The following is an 18243-nucleotide window of genomic DNA, read 5'->3' as shown; positions in this document are numbered from 1 at the left end:
AATATACAGGGTGTTGCCGAATTCGACCGACAAATTCATAGGGGTGATAGTAGGCATCAAGAGAATACAACATTGGGTCCCAAACGACGTTCAGTAGGAGAAAATCGCAAAAATGTAGGAAGTTCGTGAACTGTACAAAATTAATTTTAAAAAGTGATGTTTTAACTATGAATTTTTTTGAAGTGAAAGCACATTCTTAAAAGTTTTTTTCATGTAGGTAACATGCCTATTTGATGATTTAGGGAGTCATAAATTACTAAAAACGAAAAAGTAGTTTAGAACTTTTAAAGAAACATCAAAGCTTGAAAATGTAGGGAATTTTAGACTCTTCAGTTTGATATAAGCGTGTAGTGTAAAAACTGAGGAGTTTTAAAGATGTTCAAGAAAAACTAAAATGGGCACCAGAAAACATCGCTGCAACATCAGTACGATGTCTGCAGTTTGTGTTGTCAAATTCGAAAGATAAATTCAGAGCAGAGATAATAGACATTAAGAAGATGAAAAATTACCAGTAAACATAAGATTGGAAATAATATTTATTTAGTGAAAATCTGCAATACAGACGTGGAAAGGATAATAAGCCTGGCGAGGATTAGGTACAAGGTAATTGAGATGAAGCCTTCTCGTATGTAAATTTTTCAGGCGTTCGAGAAAAGTAAAAGCAGAGAATAAGTATTCATTAATGAACATTGCAGAATTGATGGTCATTAAACTTCATTCACAAACGAAAATGTGCTGGTGTTCCATGATTCATTAACCAAATGTTCTGGCGTACAATTACGGGTCTTCCCTGCAGCACATTCGGAGGAACATGCTGCAAGAAAACAAGGCACTTTGTGCCACTCAGGCGTTCGAGCAGAAGATACGATCTCAATAGATGACCCTGCCCAAATTTTGATATCAAACTTGTGTTGTATGTTCGACGAGATAGTGATGTGGGGATTTTTGAATGACCAAATGTGCGTGTTGAAAACGCCTTCTCTCGTAAAGCAAGCTTCATCTGAGAATAAAGCTCTAACAGAAAAGTGTGCATCTTCCTGTGTGACAACAATCCAGTGCACAAACTCCACCCGGTTTGAGATTTTCACTAAATAAACGTTATTTGCGACTATAGGTTTTCTGGTAATTTTTTATCTCTTTAATGCCTATTATCTCCGTTCTGAAATTTATATTTTGAATTTGACAACACTCTCTGCAGACATCATACTGATGTTGCAGCGATGTTTTCTGGTGCTAATTTTAGTTTTTCTTAAATATCTTAAAAACTCAACGATTATAACAAATTGAGGAGTCTAAAATTCCTTACATTTTTGCAAATAAGGGTTCTAAATTACTTTTTCGTTTTCAGTAATTTACGACCCCTTAGACCATCAAATAGACATGTTACCTACATGAAGAAAAAAAACTTTTAAGAATGTATTTTTTTCACTTCCAAAAAATTTATATTTAAATCATCATTTGTTAGTTTTTTATTAATTTTTTACAGTTTCCAACATTTCACGAACTCCCTACATTTTTGCGATTTTCCCCTACTAAACGTCGTTTGGGACCCTATGTTGTATGGTGATTCTTTATCCTCTTGATGCCTACTATCACGCCTATGAATTTGTCAAATTTGGCTACACCCTGTATATATAATATAATATTCATTATGGAAGTTTTTACTGTTTAGATACTAGCAATACCAATTTAAATCATGAATTATTTTATAGACATAATATGCAATAAGTCACACTGAACCAAAGAGTAGGTAAACTTTCCATAAAATAATAAAGTAGTATTAATTCGAAAAAACTTTTTGGTACCTTTCATAAGTTAATGATATGAATATACTCATATATTAAGCTATTCAAAATTGATAATCTAGCCTTTATGGCAACAATATATATAATCTAAATATTCAGAAAATAACGTGCATTAAGAAAAAATTTGCTCTACAAAAAAAGCATAGAATTTCAAAAATAAAGCAACAACTTAAATTATCTATTGCAAACAAATAAAGTATTTGCTCTTTTTAAAAAGAATTGGAAGGATACGTTCCTGCTTGAGTTTCAAGCTTTAATTGCAAAATGTGTTCACTGATTATCTTTGCTTGTATGCTGTGTAACAGTTTTTCTCGAGTTGCTAGAGTGCGCCTTTAAGAATAAAAGAATTAGTCCATTGCTATACTGTATTAAAAACATAGATTAAATATTTTTGCAAAAGTAATACCAGACTTACCTGTGCAAAACACGAATTGGCGTCTTTTGATTTAATTTCAAATCTTTTAAGCTCTCTAATTTTTTGACATCTTCAGGTGACAAAACTTTCTCAACAAGACAAAGAGCAGAATAATTCTTTCGCTTTAGTTCTTCACCCTCTTTTAAAAGTAAAGTATCTGACCTAATGAAATACATTTATATAAAAATAATTAGTGTTTTAAAACATGTTTAATAACCTTCAACTCTCATTAATAAACCATTTATTTTTACCATTTGTGTTACAGCCACAGTAGTATACATTATACTACTGTGGCATACATTTATATAAAAATAATTAGTGTTTTAAAACATGTTTAATAACCTTCAACTCTCATTAATAAACCATTTATTTTTACCATTTGTGTTACAGCCACAGTAGTAGCTATTTATTTTTAAATTTGATTTAGATGCCATGAAAAAAAAATGGCTTGCTTCTCTATTTAATCTAATCTATTAAAAACAATTACTTATTGGTTATCATGTATTTAAAAAAAGTTGATTAATTAGATAATAAATAAACCTCTGAACATTTTATATTGAATTGATATTGATTTTATATTGAAATGATAAAAGGATATATCATATATTTTAAGAATTACTTACGTAGTATAATTAGCAATATTCAATGTCACAAAATATTAAATGGTATTTTGCTGTACTACATAATTATTACTCAACAGCTAAACAGATTGATTTTCTTCTTCTTTCCTTTTCAGTAATTAGATAATTAATTTATATTTCTCATCTTTGAATCAATATTATATTTATAATTATATTTTATTACAATTTATATATTATATTTAAGATGCTTTTCAACACTGTTTTTTTTTTACTCTGTAAACCTTTTTAATAAATTGTTCTAGTGCAGGATATTTATTTTAATGAAACATAATTGCAAATCATAATAACATAGAGCAATAACAACAGCAAAAAAGAAAACTGGTAATTATTTTATAAAATTATCAGCCAGTTGATTCATATAATATTGTGAATAATTCAAACTAGAAATCTTGTATAATTTGGCGTTTATGAATCTTTTAATGACATAATAAAATATCATAAAAATCAAATTTACTCTAGAGCTTATGCGCAATTTGGAAGTTATAACGAAAAAAAACATCAAAGTTTTGCATTAATTAATAAAATTTTGAAGTGATGTGAAATGCACAAAGCATAAATGCGCATCTCAATATGTGATAGCTGTAGGTCTAATGGTCTTTTTCGTAGAGCACTTGCACACAAATATTTTCCTTTATAGGGATAGATTGAATGAACTAATGAATTTAAATTCATTATTCTCATTATCTTTTAAAATTTCAATCTGGCATTTCCTGAAATAATTTTAAATTCTTCCCAAAATTCTGCAACGAATTGCACATATTCATTCAAAATAATATTTTCATAGATGTTTGCAGAAAAATGCATTTTTTAGCAAAGTTATTGGAAAACACTTATGTTTCTTTAATGAAATGCTACTGAGATGAAAAAACTGTTTCCCCAGTTATAAACTTTTTAAAAATAAATTTGTCTTCACTATGTTGCTTTGTTGAATATTTTTAGATAAAATGGAAGTTTATATTCCACTAAATTCAATGTCATCACAAATGATAATTATATTTTTTAATGTGATATCTGTTTGGAATTTTCTGTTAAAAAGTTGATAATGAATTTAATTTCAATCCTAGCAAGAACTATGTAACAAAAACAAACAAACCTTACTTTGAAATAACTTGCAAATTTTTTACTGCTATTAAGTCTGAACTTTTATTGATTTCCTGAAAAGAAAAAGTACTGTAATCCAAAAATCGTTGAATTCAGTAAAGCAGAAATGATGTTCTTTAAAATATTTTAAAATGTAAATGCTAGACTGTCAAAATAACATTTGAATTTTGTAGATGTAAATAAGTCACTTACATGCTCTAATTTAATGTCAAAATATTTCATTAGACTCATCTAAACATCAAGTTAAATAAATTCTTAAATATTTTTCTCATAATAATAATCCATAATCAAACCAAATTTTGTCATATAGATAAGAGATTAATAAAATTAATAACTACTCATTTTTTCTCTCATCTCAGAGATTAATAAAATTAATAACTACTCATTTTTAACATAATTGATGAATTTATAATTAACATATTTAATATTAAATTATTTATATTTAAAACAGATTTTAAATTAAAATTAATATATTCTAATTGGGGATTACAGCAACTTTTATTACAATTATTTTTCAAATAATAGAATGAAGATTTGGTGAATGAAGATTCCAGCATCTTCATGGATAAATCTTTTTTTAAATGAATAATTTTGGTCCATTTCATTACTTATCATCACACAGGTGTATATGTGTGCGTCCCCCCCCAGAGAAAATTTATATCGCAGGAAAATAATTTTTTAATCTGTGGCTGTTTTATAACAATATTTTTCAATTCAGTCAATCATGAATTTCAATAATTTTTTATTAAAAAAAAGAATTTAATACTGGCTTTACTTGCACAAAAATGTATTTTTAATGAATCAATTACTCATTATTAAAAAAAATGGTTTTTTTTTAATGCACACCTCGATAAATCAATTTTTCACATCATATCCAGCTGTGAAAAATACATAAATATATAATATAAGAAGGGAGATTTAATCACTTTCAGTTTAAAAGAAACTGAGATTGAATGTTCCTGTATGGACAGATATATTTAAGAAGTTTTTTAACTATAATTTTAAATCCTAAAAATTAAATTCACAGTAAAATTTGAACTGATAGTTATTGTTCTTTCTATTTTAATTTATATTAAAAATATAAGTAATATTTTAATTGCTTAAGCAGAACATATTATACAATATCACTGTGAAATAAAATATTTAAAACATATTACTAGTTTTTATCTTATAACATTAGTTGTGCTTGAATGTAGTAATGTTTATTATGGTCATCTTTTAATTAAGGTTAAAAACTTACAGGTTAAAGTAAATTGTAATTGTTGAATACATTTTCTTTTTTAAAACTAGTTCCTTCTATAAGGATTGACCAGAAATTACAGAAAAACTGTAGTATCTAATTGAATTAAATTCTACTGCAACATTAAAATATGTTAATTTGTCAGAATTTGAAATGATATGCAATCATTACGTGATAATATATTGTAATAAAAATTCTGATATTTAAGACATAAAACATATAGAAGCATAAAAAAAGAAAATCAAAACTATCAAATACTTCTTCAATAGCTTTCATTTCTTCAGTTGTCCATTCCAAACGTCTAGGGTTTAGCAATTCTAGAACAAATGGTCTGCCTATAAGATAAGATAGCCTTTACTTACAAGTGTGTTCTTTTTCTGATTATTATACTCTTAATTATTAAAAATCTGTCCTAACTAAAAAGGAACAATTATATCTAAATTGTTTATATATAATTGAATGCATAAGCATAAGTATTTTATAGCAATAAGTATTTTCAAAATTTAATATTTATATTAAAATTGTAAATGGTAATGTATATTTTAATATTTCACTAAAAAGTTATTTTTTAAATGAATTTACTATTCATTTTTTTTTCTTGTGACAAGACAACTGCACTAATTTCTAATCATTTATATACCTATACATATATCTACTTCTTTCTGAAGTCATTTTTAAAAAATAAAACTTCTGTTTATTTTAAATCTGCTTTTGCAAAAAATTAAAAACAATTTTAAATTCAATGTTTTTGATGTGAATAAAACATTCAAACACTTAGGTAGAAATAATTTTAAGTAGATTATTATCACTCTTAAAGAAACAAGCATTTTAGCAATTTCCTCCAATTATAAGAAAAATTTTCAAGAAATTTAGCAATGAATAATTTTTTAGTTTGCAAAAAATTTTAAATGCATAAAAGTGAATTTGTATTCAAATAGACAAAAATAAATTAATCTTTGATAGAATATGTAAAATTTATCTGCTTGAAACTTAAATGATGTAAATATAGTTAATTAAGTTTCCTAACAAATAAATATCTTCAGAACAAAACTCACCATCACCCAACATCTTTACATCTACATCCTCTCTTCCAGAGGCAGAAAATACAATCTCTAGATTAAGAAATAGCATGAAAAACAATTTATGCATATACAGCATATTAAATTTTGGCATCATTTTCAAAATTTTGAAACAATTTTATTAACATTCTAAAAAAAAAACTGATTACAATAATAAAAAAATAAATAAATAAACTACATTGCATTGCCTTTCTCTACTAAAATAAAATTTAAAAAATTAAACTTTAAGTTGCTAATAAAATTTATAACATTCAAATATTTAATATTATAATATTGCTTAAAAACTTAAATCACATTTCAATACTGATATTTATTACATACACTATATGAAAAATACAAGTGCCATTTGCAGTATATAGGCACTTTTATATAATGTCAATTTATATTAAGTTGGCTAAACATTACTCTATAAAAGAATCATAATATCACAAAAATGTTTGGGCTTATATAATTAAAATAAAAATTTATTAATATTAAAATAATAATTAATAATAAAAATTTAAAATATAATTAAATCCAAATTGTACATCAAAATAACATAATTTAAATAGATTCTTATCATTTGGAAAAGTAAATACAATGTAAAAAAAATTCTAATAAACAAAAATATTTTTTGGGTTCAGTAAGCATTTCAATTAATACTGGTTAAAGAAATTAATTATTTTCTGCACACTTTATAAATACAGACATGCTAATATATAAAGAAAATTGAACTGTTCCTGAATTTTAAAAGCTCAGAATTAAATTTAAAATAGTAAAAAACTTATTCAAAAATTTTGTATTATCTTACTGTCTGCCAAAATTCTTCTTTTAACAACATCAGTAATAAGCTCATTAACAGAGGATTCCATTTTGCGTTCACCATCTACAAGCCAAGGAGTTTGACTTAATTCTCGGGAGTACTTATTATAGCGCCCACCAAGATAAAGAGGTGAATGTGTACATTTTATTTCATGAAAAGTGCAGCATTTATCTGGAGGTGATGGAGGCAAAGTGTATAACCTATAATATTTGAATAAACTGTAGTTCTAATTTTTTTAAGTAATAAATATATTATAAATATATTTTAAGTAATAAATATATTTAATTATTTAAGTAATAAATATATAAACACATTTTATATAACTAAGTGACCAATTGTTTTTATCACTGTCAATTCTTAGAAACAATCTTTGAATATGATTTAAAAATACTTTTTGACTTGTAATATATTTATTGCAATCTTCTTTTTTTTTTTTTTTTTTTTTGAGACATAAAAGAATGTTAACAAAATATATACATAAATAGAAACTTGAAGCTTTGGGATTAAATATTAAGGACAGAAAAGCTGTTTAATGCATTAATTCTATCAGTACTTTTAAATGAAATAGATTTTTAATTAAAAATATTAATTTAAAAGTGCATATTTTAAATATTAATTCTAGAAATATAAATTGTTAATTTTTTCATATAAGAAATTCAAAATTAAAGAATATGTTTTTCATTTATCTAAAATTTTGTTAATATCAAAATCTTTATTACTCATACAAATAATAATTAATCATCTTAACTTATTACTGTAAATTAAATTCATATTATAAACATTTAAATAATAGTTTACTTTTCAATTTTCGTAGACAGAGCTTCCATTGCATTAAGCACTGCTGTCTTGGTATAAATGCCTTCTGCAGTAACCTAGTTGAATAAAATACAATATATTAGTTTCAATAAAAGTATATAATATAGAAGCAAAACTTGCAGAGAATACAGGGTGTTCCAGAATTATCTTTACAACTTCAAAAATTCAGAACTTCGAAAATAAACAAGATATTTATATTCTGTCTTTTGCATGCATTACTGCAACTAATAAAGGTTTTTTTTTTTTTTTCAATAGGCTGAACAGTTATAAGTGAAGATGTGGACACCACAACAGAAAGCTCAATGCGTGTCATAGTTCATAGAGACAAAATCAGATACACAGGTTCAACGGAACTTCAGGACAAAATTCCAAAGAGACCCTCCATCCGTGCATGGCACACAAGCTTCATGAGCACCGGATCAGTATTGCATAAAAGTGGAGCCGGACGACCCAGCACAAGTCCAGAAAATGTGGAGCGAATACGGCAAACATTCCAGCACAATCCGAAAACTTCAATTCGTCAGGCTTCAAGGCAACTCCAAATGCCTACAACCACAATCCACAGGGTTCTTCATAAACAGTTGCGTCTGTATGCCTATAAGGTACAGTTGCTGCACGCACTGTTACCAACAGATCGACCAAAACATGTGGAATTTTCCGTAGACATGTTACAACGTATTCAGCATGATGAAAATTTCTTGAAAAAGGTGTGTTTCAGTGATGAGGCCACATTCCATGTGTCTGGTACAATAAACCGCCACAACGTAAGAATTTGGGGTTCTGAAACCCCACATGCAGTAGTCGAGCTTCAACGAGACAGCCGAAAGGTTAATGTGTGGTGTGGGCTTATGCACAACAAAATCATTGGTTTTTCTTCTTCATAGAAACCACAGTTACTGGCTGTGTGTACCTGGATATGCTTCAAAACTTTGCTCTTCCTTAGTTGGAAGAATTACAGCCGATTGTTTACTTCCAACAGGATGGTGCACCACCACACTGGTTGACAACAGTTCAGGAACACCTCAACGAAATTTTTCCCATACGATGGATTGGACGGGGTGGCCCAATTCCATGGCCACCAAGGTCCCCGGACATAACACCCCTAGACTTCTTCTTGTGGGGTTATTTAAAGGACATTGTTTACCGGACACCGGTTAATGACATTGATGACTTGAACGCCGCATTACACAAGCTTTTAGTACAATCACAGGCGACATGTTACAGCATACTTGGCTTGAAATTGACTACAGACTGGAAGTGCTTAGGGCCATCAATGGTGCATATGTTGAAGTGTACTAAAAAAAAACTTTATTAGTTGCAGTAATACATGCAAAAGACAGAATATAAATATCTTGTTTATTTTCAAAGTTATGAATTTTTGAAGTTGTAAAGATAATTCTGGAAGACCCTGTATTTTGGGATTTATATATATATATATATGAATGGTTATTGCTAATTATAAAAGGCATATAATAAAAAGTATTAAATGTAAATTATTTTTTAATATTAGCATGGATAATTACATTCAGCTAAAAGTGCAATATATTAATTTAGCCAAGAATTTTATTTCAAATAAATAATTATATGAACATAACATTACTGGAATATAAATAAAACTACTATTTAAAAATTGAAATAATTTAAAATAATAGTTTATCAAAAAATAAATACTGAATTTAATTCAAAAACTTATGATCATTGTAAATTATGGTTAATTAAAAACAATTTTACTATTTACATCTCATCTTTAAAAAATTCTCTGTTGAAATTTTCAAATCAGTAATCTAACACAAATGTATTTCTAACAGATGTTAGAGATAACAAAGAAAAATATTCCTTATACTCTTAAATGTTCATGCATCAACACTTAAAAATTATCAGCTGAAGAGCATTAAAACGCAAATACAGATATAAGCAATTATGTATAATGTGACATGTTTTCTTGATTTGCATAAAAATAACAAAATTCACACAAATATTCCTTGAATAAAAATGTTTGAAATTACAATGGATATTTAAAAAATTTGAATTAAAATTATGAACATTGACATCTATATTTCTACTCTGATATTTAACAAATACAATGGAAAACAAATTAGAAATTTTTCAAAAGTGTAAAAATCTTGAAATTTAGTTTTTTTTTTTTTTTAAATTTAAACACATTTTGATGAGTATTCAATAGACAATACAATATGCAAATAAACATATGAATAACAATCAGAACTACAGAAAAAAATGCATCAATATAAAAATATAAATTTTATTTAAATAAAAGTAATTTAAAATTCATACTTTTGATTTCCTTGAATTTGGAAATGCTTCTGCACAATTTTTGAATCTGAATATAAATATATACATCAAATTAAACAATTCAAATCATTAAAAAGTTTAATGTGAAGAAAAATATAGATTCTTTAATAGACAAACATTAATAATGAAGGATGATAGAACACAATGAATTATAAAAGGTAAATAACAAATGTTTTTACACGATTGAAATATAGTAGATATGGAAATTCAAATAAATGGATTAAGACATTAAATAAAAAAGAAATGAGGCATAGAAAACATGACACTGATTCAAGCCAACAAAAGTTACATAAAACTATAAATATTGTAAATGAAAAAGAGTAAGCAAATAAAGGATTTTTAAAAAAAGTTATCACACAGTAAATTATTTTTGTTCATTGCATATGTATTTTTGCATTAAAATTATATAAGAATAACATAATATATGTGCATCTTATTTTAACTGATAAAAATAAGAGTTATTGATTGAGAAAAGGTACATCAAGATCATTGATCATGTTTTCACTATTACTTTTCCAATTCTGATGGGATAGGGAAACTCTCTCTGTTCCCAAAATCAACTGGGATAAGTGGAGAATCAGATAACTGAAATTTTAATTAAATTAGTATTTAACTGAAATTTTTATTTCTATTCACAGAATATCAAAGGAAAATTAAATATATTTTTTTCAGTTTTACAATATGCAATGTATTTTTTTAAATTACTATTACTCAGACCCAAAATATGCTCATAATTTATATTAAAAGAAATCAGCATTTTAATTATCCTCAAACAATTTAAAATTAGATTATCCATAATAACTTTATTTTAAAAAATAAAATAATTTTGATATAAATGCACACTATTCCTGTTTATTTCATACCAAGACAAAATTCAAAGAGTATCAAAATATATCAATAAATGAGCTGCTAACTTTACAATCAAAAAGAATAAAATATAATTAATCAATAAAATAATATTTGAAAAGGTTTTGGGATCTACAGTCACATAACTTTTTTAATTAGTGTGGCAAAGCTTAATTACTTTTCAAATAACTCAAAAATCAAAGTGCTTTAGCAAACAATTAAATAAAAATATGTAAACTTACAGTACTCCTCCTTCCAAAATATCAAATGAATAAAGAAAATAAAATGAATTCAAAATAAGACAGGAAGATACAATGAAATATACCTACAAAACAAAACATTCTTTTACAGTATTAGGATATGTTGAAGAAATTAATATTTGAAAATCACTACTAGGAGTAAACCCAGTATTGGTAAGTTTGCCATATTGTGAACCAATAACCCATTTGCATATATCCTTAACAGATGGAATGTTTTCATCAGCACAAACAGATTCCCTGAAAATAAGAAGAAGAAAAAATTCAGTTGACAAAAAATGAAATTTATTTGCATGAATTATTATTTATTAATTTCCTATAATGATTAACTAACTGAATATTTTAACTACAATCAAATGCCCTCATCCTCTTGAAACTAATAGCATTACTCTTTGTTATTATTACTTCATTTCATATTATCAATCCATTTAAAAAATATTAAAGGCAGTACAACTTATTTTCTTTAAGAAATCTTAGTAATAACAGGATATCTGGCACTGCTCAGTACCAAAACAAATGTGGGAGACTGAAAATGGAACTGTTACATAAAAACATAATTATTCTTATTTTCTAAAAAAAAAAAAAAAAAAAAAAAGTAACTCTCTTTAATGGCCTAGAATATAATTGATTATTTGGTTCATCCAGAATATTGGTCTTTCTGGTTCTAAAAAATTGTAAAAGTATGAATAATTATGTAAAATTTCACCTTCATTGTTTCATAAAACAAAGTTTATTGATTTAATGGAAATTGAAATTTGTGCATTTTACATGTGTTTTTTTACAAATTTTTTATGAAAGTTTTCAAAATAAAGCAGTTTAATATTAAATGTTTTGAGTTATCTGCAGTGAATGCTCAAATTTATAGGCAAAAAAAAGCAATATAAATGTGCTATTATGCATATTAGATGAAAGAATAGTATTATACTTTTAAAAACAAAATTTAATAACTTGTAAAAAAGAAATTAAATTTCCAAATTAAAAACCAAGAAAAATGTTTAAAAATAGCTAATGCTAGAAGAATTTTTTAAATAACAAATTTTGCAAAAAGTTCATACCCAGCCCTCCTTTTAATTAAAATAATTTAAAGAAAAAATCCAAATCATAATAATTGCAAAAATAAAATCTAAAATCTGTTTAAGTATCATTATTTAATAAAAAAATCTGTTATTATCTAATAAAAAAAAATCTGTTATTATCTAATAAAAAAATCTGTTATGATCTAATAAAAAAATCAATCTAAAGCTAGTAGAAAGTATTTATTTAACAAAAATCAAACAAATAAAAGTCACTATATTTAATCCTCTGAAGTTCAGTAACATGTTTATTATATAAGATAAAACTGTGAGTAAGTGAAAATTTACTTTTGTGTTAATTATCAAAAAATAATATAAAATGATAATGTGGTGCAAATATTTAACAAAACAATGAAGTCAATTTAAAAGTAATGTTTCAAATAATATATATTTATCAAAATTAAGAAAAAAATTATGTGGCAGTTAAACTGTTGCACCTAAAAGAAAACTTTTTTTTTTTTTAATTTTACGATAGCATTAAAATAAATTTTCAAATATTTCCAGAACATATAGAATTTTTTTAAAAAAAAACTTGCTTCATTTTCAATACATTAATATTTTAATTAATTTTTGAACCCTGAAAAAATGTCAATGCTATTTCTTTTGTTTCGAATAATATATGTATCAAATTTCATCAAACTTAGATGTAAATATGGATTTGAACACAAAACAGACTGAGATATTCCACACATATATTATATCTCAAACCAAGTTCATTTTAATGGAAAATTGCTTATCAGAAACACGAAAAGACTAGCATCAATAAATTTATATTAATAAAAATAAAATGTTTATATAAAAATTAATACTTTTTCTGGACTTGACTATTCTTACTTTTAAAAACATTTAAAAAAATTTCTATTGGCACAGGAGGATATATACAAAGAGAGTACTATAAGAGCATTAGTCTATAATTCGTCATATGAAATATTGAACTAATTTGATTTTTGCTCAAAGCTTAGCAAATTTTGAAAATATTGAGGTATTTTACCAAAACATCATATTCTGACATATAACTAACACTAGATATTCAATTTTGATAAAATTAGATAAAGATAAAAAGATTAACATAAAAAAAGTCAATTGGAAAGTGATTATCTATCTTAGAAATGATTTATTAATAATTTCAGTTTATAAATTACATCAAAAGATACATTAATCATTTAAGTTAGTGAATGAAGAGTTTCTTCATATGAAATTGTTTAAATTGATTAAATATTCTCATTGGTGATGCAAAGAAAATAAAGTCAGCATAAAACTTAATAAAAAAGACAGGTTTTTCCTTTCTCTGCGACACTCATATCTCATTTGAATAAGAGGTGCAGCTTCCCAAAACTCTATATTTCCATTTCAAGTTTACTGAATATTTATTCTCCACCCACCCACCCCCTTCTTTCTTTTTACTGGCACAACATCCTTGGATGGGTTCGCTGCCTTTCTCAGAATTCTATTCCATGTCATCCTGTTCTCGACTAAGGTTTATTAAATTTGCAATGCCATTTTGTATAGTTTAAAAATAATAAGGCTGTCTAGATTGATGATGTCTTATCAGAAATCTTGAGTGTTAGAAGAAGAATAAAACATAAAAGAATATTAAAGAGCACTGAGTGCTAAACTAGATAGGACTTCAAACATTTCATTTGCAGATTCCACCAAATATAATTCAAAATACACTTAGTATTCCTTACCTCATCTAGTTTATGCAATGAAAGCAACCCAATCAATAAAAAGATCCAACAGCAAAATGAGGAGAGAAAAAAATCGATATAACTTGTAAAATCAGAATCAATGAAAGTGATTCAGCTTTCTAATAGTTGAAAGATATATGAAGATCTTTCATAAATCCAGAATATTATCAAGTAACAAAAATGGCACCTGAACCATCATCAAACTTTTCAAACTTTCATATCTAATAAGTCCTTTGTTCTTTCCAGTTTTAAATTGTCAAAGCTTTACAAAAATAATAAAGTTCTGTCAGAATTAAAACCCAAGCTATTTGGAAAAAAAAAAAAAAAAAAAAAAAAAAAAGACCTTCACATTAATTGATGAGAATTCACAATATATATATATATATATATATATATATATATATATATATATATATATATATATATATATATATATATATATATATATTATTATTATTATTATTATATATCTTTTAAGAGCAAAAATCAGAAAATTGGTTTTAAAAACTGAAGTAAAATAAGTACTATTAATTCTGAAATAGAAGATGCAATATTAAGTACTTCCCCAAACAATATAAATATGTAAAATATATCCATGAAATTCTATATAATTAAAAAAAATCCAATTATTATTTTTCTAATAAGTATGTTGATTTATTTTCATTTTAAAAGGATTCAGATGAATTTTTAGAAGTTGCAAATGCAAAAGCCTTTAAAAAAATTCTATAAAGTATTTTGCATACATTTTTATCTTAAATTTAATAATTTTATCATATAACAATAATATGTCATGAAGATATATATATATATATATATATATATATATATATATATATATATATATATAGCTGAACACATTATAATTTTGCAGAAATATTTAATTAAACATAAATACATACCCTAATTTCTGTCTCAAGTAAAACAGAAAAAGTCTCTGGAAAAATTAAAAGAAATCATATTATGAGATAATAATGACAATTGTTTTCAGAAATAATTTTCAATTAACAAAGAAAAAAGACAAATGTCAATAATGTATTTTAATATGAAATGCAAAAAATTAAATTGGTTTCAAACAGTCTAAATTCTAAGAAATATTCCTTTTAAATTAAAATTTTAATTTGCATTTAAAGATTACAAACAACAAATATTTAAATAAATTTTTTTTAAAAAATGAGAACATTTTTTTTCCAAGATGCTTTGTGAAAATCATGTTATTTTTTAATAACAATAACTATGCAAAAAATAATGGGGGGAAGGGGAATAGGGATAGTAAATAAGTTTTGCAAATCAAAAGATCAATTACTTATTTTTCATAAATATGCACATTTATATAATTCCTATTATTTATTACAATCATATGTTAAGAACAGTAAAATGAGAAATGCAATATTTTCAAAAGCATTAGTTAATTGATGGAATGTCCTAACAGAAACAATTGCTGATTTTCTGAAAAGATTTCAAGTAAAGAAGAAATTGAATTGAAAACTCAGGTAACAAGGATTCAATTCACCAAAAATTAAATTTTAAGATGTTAAATTTATGCCAAAAGGTAGAAGATAATAAAAATTATTCAAATGCATTTCATTTTAAATTCATTCATTATTTATAAAAGTTTAGATAAAATTAAATGCAAAAAAAATTACATCTCTTAAGTCCACAACAACAGGAAGAGACACCTGAAGAACAAAATCCTTGAATTTATGCTCACTTTTTGTAACAACATCAGCAAGCTGAAATTAAAAAGTTAAGACATTTTTAATTAATTTTTCAAAAATATAAATCACAAGATAACTGTCTTAATTTATAGATGATGAATCAGAACAGATTGCACATTTTAACTGACTTGATTTTTTAAAGTTGATAAGTATTTAAATTCTCTTAAATAAAAAGAATATTGGAATATAAAGTATATTTGATTGAATTTTATGAGATTAATATTCATAATTAATCTCATAAAATAATTTTCAATTCATTTTGTTAAATGGGGAAAAAAAGCAAATATAATTTTAAAAATGTAGTAGTAATACATTATTTATTTGAAGAGGGAAAAATGAGCTTACCTTTGTCACCATCTCATCACATGTTCCTTGCAGAATTCCAAGACAAGCAGCACAAGGATTAGGTAAGAAACGTTTGGACTGTGGATAATCATCTGAAGAATTATCTTGGTCAGATTCTTTTTGGTTCAAAACTTCATTTTCTAAGTTGACAAGTTGTTCAATTGACTGGAATAATAGAACATGCAAATGTCATTTTGATATTAATAATTTTAAAATCATTCAATGATAATTTTTTTAAATAAAATTATACTTATCATTTTTAAATTTATACAGTTTAATTATATCAGTATTCAGTTTTGAAGCACAATGAGGAATATTTTTTTTATAGATCTTGTGATTTCGTTTCAAGAGCAGACAATAAGGGTGACATCAGAGTGTGCTGCCTTCCAAATTTCTAGGCCACATAAGTGGAAGGATATCTAATGTTAAGTTTAACATATGCGATGCTGACATATACAGTAAATTTTTAATAGAATAAGGTTTGAAAACTGGTATTCTTCATTTCTGAAGTCGAGACCTTACACAGCACCTTTTAAAATTCATATAACAAATTTTGTTTAAATATTTTCTTTTATTTCAAACCAATACAAGTAAAATCTAGTAAGTAAAAATAATTCAAGAAAATCATATTAATCATTGAATTAAATTTTTACAAATTTAATTTTTTCTAAATCATTTAATAGATATTTTTTAAAATTTATTTCATAATATAATGCATTAATTGGATCATGATATAATACATTTTTTAAATGTCTGGCAATAAATTTAATAATATACAACTATTTCACAATAATATACAACTATTTGACAAAAATGCAATATATTTGCCGATAAAATGATGCTGAGTTCTTAATTCTAATCATCTAATATATTATTATTAAAAATATACAAAAGTTCATAATAAATAATTGGTATCTGAGCAAAAATATGCGATGCAATATATCAGTTACTAAATGTATTACAGTATACTGTATATCAGGATTGATAATAATTATGTCATAAATAAATAAGAACCAAATTAACTTTGACCCCAAAATTTTATAACAGCAAAATTGTACAAATAATAAGATAATTATTTAAGTCATTTGGGCTAAATAACTTAAGTAATTTCTATTCTAAAGACAGGAAGTTAATAGTAGTAGTAACCTACAATTCAAGTTTAATTTTATGTTATTTAAAAAGAGTAGAAAACATCACATTTGGTTATTTCACTATGAAGAGAATATTTCTAAAAATATACATATGCTCTATTAATTTCTTTTAATACTTTAAAAACAAAATTCTGTTTAAGAAAATTTCCAAATTCAAAGACCAGATCTATTTGCCTATTCAACAAGAGTGTAAAATTTTATTCCTACTACAAATTCAAAAAAAAAAAAAAATCTCTTAACGCCATTTTATATTAAAACATTAGACTCTATAATCAGTAATTGACTAATAGTTAATTTAATCGTTGCATTTTCCCCTAGATTTTAAGAAAAAAAATTGTATTATCAAAAAAAATATTAATTCCAATTATGCTTACATGTACTATGATTACGCATATTATGGGCACAAAATATTTTGCATTTTTATCAAAATTATCATAACTATATATTATACAATATAAAACCATTGAAAACTTGAGATTTTATTTTTTGACAAGATAATTTCATATTTTAATGAATTAAATATTTTAAATAGTTATTAAATAATAAAAATAAATTGTAATAAAAGTTTAATATTAATAATTTTAAAAAATACAAAAGTAATTTTTAATGATTTTCGTTATACAATTTATACATTTGTTATTGATTTTTCATACGCAATAAAAAATATGAAAGTTAAGTTTACTTTTTCGACATCTGTTTTAGAAATATAGCTTGTATATTCTTTTACTCCAAAGAATCTCAAAATACATCGATTGCATACATTCGCAGTTTCTAAAACTTCTTTAATGTTTTTGTAAAGAGAACTTTTAACCATTTTTATGTAAGCTTTTTTTATTGAAAAGATACTTTAATTTATTTTTTCTAATGATAAATGTTTCTCCTTTAGCTTGTTTGAAAGATGAGGTGAGGGTTATACGACAGAATGCTTTCCCTTTTCTGCCGGCGAGATTGAAAACATA

At 24.9% G+C, this 18243-nt stretch overlaps 1 protein-coding gene across 1 annotated transcript in view; it reads right to left on the bottom strand.

The window, feature by feature from the left end:
- LOC129981254 (tRNA pseudouridine synthase Pus10-like) overlaps positions 1-18243 on the bottom strand; it is a 19065-nt gene extending 822 nt beyond the window's left edge. Inside the window, exons 1-13 of the mRNA XM_056092021.1 lie at positions 17967-18243; positions 16134-16298; positions 15717-15803; positions 14973-15007; positions 11385-11552; positions 10192-10237; positions 7882-7955; positions 7072-7283; positions 6258-6314; positions 5461-5537; positions 3960-4015; positions 2221-2382; positions 2037-2135 (exon numbers count right to left, since the gene is read on the bottom strand). Of these exons, the coding sequence (XP_055947996.1) occupies positions 2037-2135; positions 2221-2382; positions 3960-4015; positions 5461-5537; positions 6258-6314; positions 7072-7283; positions 7882-7955; positions 10192-10237; positions 11385-11552; positions 14973-15007; positions 15717-15803; positions 16134-16298; positions 17967-18098 (1370 nt within the window). The 5' untranslated portion in view covers positions 18099-18243. The remainder of the gene's footprint in view (positions 1-2036; positions 2136-2220; positions 2383-3959; positions 4016-5460; positions 5538-6257; positions 6315-7071; positions 7284-7881; positions 7956-10191; positions 10238-11384; positions 11553-14972; positions 15008-15716; positions 15804-16133; positions 16299-17966) is intronic.

The sequence above is a fragment of the Argiope bruennichi genome, chromosome 8 (genome assembly GCF_947563725.1).
Source record: "Argiope bruennichi chromosome 8, qqArgBrue1.1, whole genome shotgun sequence".
NCBI lineage: Eukaryota > Metazoa > Arthropoda > Arachnida > Araneae > Araneidae > Argiope > Argiope bruennichi.
The sequence above is the reverse complement of the archived record's forward strand: the minus strand, read 5'-3'. Positions and strand labels throughout refer to the sequence as shown.